Source organism: Vigna umbellata, chromosome 5 (genome assembly GCF_029865625.1).
Source record: "Vigna umbellata cultivar VRB3 chromosome 5, Vumbellata_1.0, whole genome shotgun sequence".
Lineage (NCBI taxonomy): Eukaryota > Viridiplantae > Streptophyta > Magnoliopsida > Fabales > Fabaceae > Vigna > Vigna umbellata.
In genome coordinates, this window is record NC_142169.1 from 59454131 (window position 1) to 59460208 (window position 6078).

Sequence of the window (6078 nt, forward strand, 5' to 3'; positions counted from 1 at the left end):
AATAAACCTAATTGACAAAGATATGTGGAGAGCACATGCAATATAAAACCTAAAATGGTTTAAATCTAGAAATGATATAAGAAATGAATTCTGGAATTATAGGATAAATACATAGTGGGACTCAAACTAACATCACCAATATTAACGAATATAACTGTATAGGAGCATTGGGTTAAGGATGTAGATGTAATTTATGAATGCATGAAACTAAGACAGTATACAGTAGGATAATTTAAACTTCCAGATGCAAAGGCAAAGAACTTAAATACATGAATGCAAAATGAATTCATCTCCAAAAGAAAACATTTTGATAAGGTATGCCACTTTTTTTTTGAAGTCATGTAATTTCCAAAGAATTATATATATATATATATATATATATATATATTTCTAAAATTCAATCCATTCAAATGAAAGATGAGAAAGCCTATTCCTAAACTAAAAATCATACCATTTGAAAACAAAAAATAAGGCCCAAGTTAAAAGAGTAAGAACAAGCTAAAATTCTAACTCACTTTATAGGACCATGATATTTTAACAACTTTTTTTAACAATATTTTGACAATAGATTATGTGTCACTATTTTATTGTTCTGTATATTTGAAATAGACCAATCACAAGCTACCACATAAACAAAAAAAGTTGTTAAAAAAACATTTTCCTATTAATTAAAACCTTTTCAAAACCTCTTTGCATGATAGACCTAGGGATTTGAGCTCAAGAACAAACTTTATGTTCTTAAATATTAAACTCGCTACAACCACTATTATTACTATACTTAGTTTCTGGAAAAGAAAAACAACGAACGATGGATTTGTAAGAGGATTATGATACTTTCATAACATTTTTTTATAACATTTTAACATCATCTACGTGTCATTCTGTGATTGGTTCAAAATTACTCCACAATCAATAATAATAATCATAAACATCAACATGGACCAATCAATCACATATGTAGATGATGTTAAAATGTTGTCAAAATATCATTATGTTTTATAAGAAGAGGTTTCCTTTCTTGTTTGTCATCTCCACCGTTGCTCCACCATCGTTTTCGCATTCCATCCTCTCTTGCATTCTCGACCACCATTTGAAGCGGTGTCATTTCCTTCACTTGTTGAAGTTCTTCTTATGGGAAGGAGTGTCTTGCTTGGATGGAGTAAAAGTGTCTCCTTTCCCCGAGGTTTGGGCATTTTTCGGTCAAAAAATGGGTCTTCTCTACCGTCGTCGTTAGGTCTTTGGTTTCCTCCACCACCGCAGTAACCTTCGTCCACCACGTCCCGCCGTGTTGAATGTTGTTCCAGTACCTTAAAAAATATTAAATACACAAATGAATGTTGTTCTACTATTTTTTTTATATCATTTTATATACATTAATTACTCTTTATTTTCAATCCATAAATATGTTTACAAGATCGAGCAGCAATGGAGATTTATAAATGATCTATATAGACGTAGTCCAACAATATCGTGATAAATGAATTTGTGTTTGAGATTTACAATTTATTGAACGAATCCATGTGTTGAAAGATTGCAAATCCATTTACCAAATCGACATCAGGTATGATTTTATAAACATCAAAACATCAATAACATGTTAAATGATAACAACTCCAAAACCATGTAACACAATTTTTCGCTTTCAATGTAAGAGATATACATTCTAGAAGATTTTGTTATAGAGAAGTTCCAAAGCATTATTGTTGGAATTACAAACAAAATGATTAAAGAAGGTCAAACAAGAAGTTATTGGTCAAATTTATATTAGATCTCTTTCTGAAGAAGTTAAGCTCTTGTGTATTTTGCTTTCCCACATAGGAGAACTAACCAGTTGGGAATACCCATTATCACCAAATGAAACATATTGTCCCACATTTAAAAAGAAAGCTAAGAAATGGAGATTTTTTTTAAGTAACAATAGTATTCATGAATGTTTGGTTGAAGCATCAACTTTTCAAATTCTTTAAGGAGATTATTTGTGACCATATTTCTTTTTTTTTAAACCAATTCATGTTAGAAGAAGTCTTTAGAATAAGTTCTATACCTTTATGCTAGAAGATTATACTTCAACCAACACTTCACAAGCATGAACTTCGTTCCTATGTTATTGAGGGATTTAAATGACCTTTTAATTCAGCACGGTAAAATAATAGGGATTTTGATTTGCTAACTTTATCTTCTGATGCATTTGAAACTACTTGAGTACCAATAATTATACAAGAATAGTTATCAATATAGATACCAAATGAAAATATTGACAATGTACATAGATTGAGTCATGCCCAACTCATTGCTTTCAGTACCATTTTAGATTTAATCCATTGTATCCAACTCAGGTATTTTTTTTGTGGATGGACCAAGAGGAACCAGTAAAACATTCATTTATCGTACATTAATTGTATATTGTAGGAGTAAGGGTCAAATTGTTTAAGCTTGGACCTCCTTTGGTATAGCAACAACATTGCACATTCTTTATTTAAGATACCCTGTCAATGTAGAAGTTGGTTCCTTTTGTTCGATAAGTAAACAATCAGGTCTTGTAACCTAATTTATACATTGATTTAAATAATTTGTAAATATTAATAACTTTTGTTATAATAAAAATATTTAAGATTAATTTACAAATATTAATAACTTCTCTTATAATACAAATATTTAAAAAATACCGAGAGACTTGTTTTTCTCTATCAATAATTATTTCTAAACAGCATGCTTGTAACAACCAATGATAAATTAATTAAACAGTGAATTGCAACCTCAAACATGACATCCCTGATCCACAAAAATTCAAACAAAGCTCTAGGATGGCTAGTTTTCTGACTAAACTCAATAGGGTCCTCACTGGCAAATGAACCATTAGTATATTTGCTGACTAATCCATTTTATCCTGATCCAAGTAATAGAGAATACACCTTTTATCAGGAACATAACCTTCATCTTTTAGGTGTTCCAATAACACGGACAAGAGGCAGAATATAACATCAGCTTGTGGATGCATTTTATCCCCTGCTACGAAGCTATTTACTTTCTTTTCGATTTCAATCCAACTAATACCCACTTCTTTTGCTACGCCCATCTCTTTCATTCTCTTAATGGCACGTGCTCTCTCTTTCCATTTCCCTTCACTAGAATAAATGTTGGCCATCAACACGTAAGGAGCTGGGCTATCTGGTGTAGCCAAGAATAGTTGATCAGCAGCATATTTACCCATTTCAGAATCACCATGTATGCCACAAGCACCAAGCAATGCTTGCCAAACCAGGACACCAGGATTCTCAGGCAATCCCTCAATAAATCTTTTAGCTTCCTTAAGAAGTCCAGCCCTCCCCAACATGTCAACAACACAGGCATAATGTTCGGACCGTGGACTTAACCCATGATCTTTAGTCATAGATTCCAGAAACTCCATGCCCTTCTCAACTAAACCTGCATGACTGCATGCATGAAGCAATGACAAAAATGTAACATCTGTTGGTGCTATTCCGTCCACTCTCATAGCATCGTAAAATTGAAGCGCTCTGAAACCATCCCCATAGCGAGCATAAGCTGCAATCACAGAGTTCCATGAAACCGAATTCTTTTGAGTCATCTCACGAAAGACTTGCAGTGAGTCGTACAAATCTCCACACTTGGAGTACATGTTTATGAGTCCGTTACTAACAAACAGATTTTGACTGAAGTTCTTCTTTATAATTAAAGAGTGAATCTGCTTACCGAAAGTCAAAGAAGTACCTAGAACAAATACCCCGAGAATGGCAGAAACCATGTTGGGGTCAACTTCAATTCCCAATTTCACCATTCTCATAAATATCTGGATAGCTTCCTCCTCAAGTCCATTTTGCGTGAAAGCTACAAGTATTACAGTCAAGGAAACCTCGTCAAGTTCCTCGGCAAACTCAAAAATCTGCCATGCTGCTTCCAAACTGCCACACTTAGAATACAAATCCATCAAAGCACTTTCAATGCATAAATCCGACTGCATTCCCAATTTCCATAGCATACCATGTATTTTACGGCCATCCGATAATGCTTGTAAGCCTGAACAAGCCATGAGCGCACTCAAATATGTCAAAGAGTTAGGACTGACTGGCCCGCAACGCATTTGATTGAACAATCTCAAGCCATCCTCATAAAATTCACTTTTTGCGAGGCCAGATATCACTGCCGTCCATGTTATAACATTCCTCTCAAGCATCTCATAAAAAACCTGCTTACCTTCGCTAAAACACCCACATTTAAAATATGATGTTATAAGTGCATTCCCCACCGTGACTTCCCTCTCAAACCCACCAACAAAAACCAAACCATGGACCATTTTGGTCGCACCAGAGAACTCCAGTCCATCACAAGCTGACAACATTGTACTCAGTGTTGCTTTGTCAAATCGACAACACACTGTCCTTGACTCACTCGTTTGCTTAAACAACCTAAAACCCGTGTCAAGATCCCTGTTCCTTAAAAACCCAGAAATCATTGTATTCCATGACACGGTATCTTTCACAGGCATGTGATCAAACAACTTAACGGCATCCTGCAGTTGACCGCATTTCGTATACACAGAAAGGAGAGAGTTCCAAACAAAAAGGGCATTGCGGAGGGAGCTATCAGAATCGTAAAATGGAGGTTGCTTGATGATACGGGCATGGATGGAAGAACCGAGATTAAGATTTCCATCTCTGCCGCAAACCGAGAGAAGAGAGCTCAACTCTGTATGGTTGAGGACAGATTTTGAGGTTGTAAGAAATGGGTTTTGAAAAGTTGGTGCCTTCATGGTGAAGGGTATATTCAGAGAATCCAGCCATGAAGGGAGTTGAGCGCTGAAGTTCCATCTGGATTTCATCCATGAAAGGGCAAAAAGGGATGCTGATGGCTGCGCGATGAAAATACATTTGAAAAAAGAAAATGAATGTGTAGATATATCATGTCTTTTTTATTTGTCTACAAAAATTAAGATTTTTTTAATTTACCCATTTAAAAAACCCTAGACCCTTATGTAAATATTATTTATTAGATTTAATCATTTAGATGGTTTCGTATATTTTCTCAAATATATTTTTTATTTTTTTAATATTTTTATTTTAAAAAATTAAAACAATTAGATCATCGAAATTAATTTCGTACTAACAGTGTAATCTATTATGATTTTTAAAAAATTTTAAATATTTTTTTAATTATTTTTATTTTAATTTCTTTTAAAAATAAAAAGTTTATCATAAGTCAAAGTGATATTGTTTTATGTAACAATGATAGTGTATTTAAGACCCAAAATAAATAAGATAAGTTAGTTTACTTTTCGCGAGTGAGGTCTTTCGAGATGAAAATGAATCTTTAAAATTTAGAGATTTTATATTTCTGCTGTGTATAATGAAATTATGATTAATCTATTGCACCTTATTCACCAATTTAAAGTTTTTCCACAGTGGATGAATTAAAATTTAAATAAAAATTGAATGGCTTGATCTATGAAATATAAATGATTGCTTATTTTGTAATTTGATCTCCCTGTTATGCGAATGAATTTAATTGGGTATTTGATTTCAAAAAATCATTTAATTGGAAATTGAAAGAGTTGGATGTTTTCCTATTTAAATATTAAAGTTGTAATGAAAAAAAAAAACTTATAGTTCATACAAAGTAATATGACTAAAGGTGAAGGACATTCCAACTTTAGTGAATCACTAAGGATATATTGCAAAACTTGGTTTATTTAGAAAGGGTACAACGTATATATTTCGACCCTTGGGTTATGTTTTATAGGAAATATTTTAGCAAAAAGAAGGAGATGATTTACAATCTTGGTGTCTATAAACTAGAAGGTAGTTCTAAAGTCAAAGCATTTGCATTTTTCATATATGAGGGTTTTAGGTTTTAGATTTTAGAGTTGAGGATTTTTTAGGATTTATGATTTTTTATGGTTGGGTTTTTTTTAGGATTGAGGGGTGAAGGTTTAGGATCCCAAAACCATAAATCCTTCTCCTTATGTACTAGACATATGATTCATTTTTATCCTATAGGAGTGTTCAAACTCATACTTAGTTAGTTATATATATCTAAACACACATAGAATGTAAATAATCT

The 6078-nt window shown here is 32.9% G+C and overlaps 1 protein-coding gene across 1 annotated transcript; it reads right to left on the bottom strand.

Annotated features, from left to right (window-relative positions):
• Window positions 1-2617: 2617 nt before the first annotated feature.
• Window positions 2618-4898, bottom strand: LOC124846681 (Tetratricopeptide repeat (TPR)-like superfamily protein). Its single transcript, XM_047323999.2, has one exon. It carries the CDS (start codon window positions 4838-4840, stop codon window positions 2873-2875), a length of 1968 nt encoding a protein of 655 aa, XP_047179955.1. The 5' UTR covers window positions 4841-4898; the 3' UTR covers window positions 2618-2872.
• Window positions 4899-6078: the final 1180 nt, after the last annotated feature.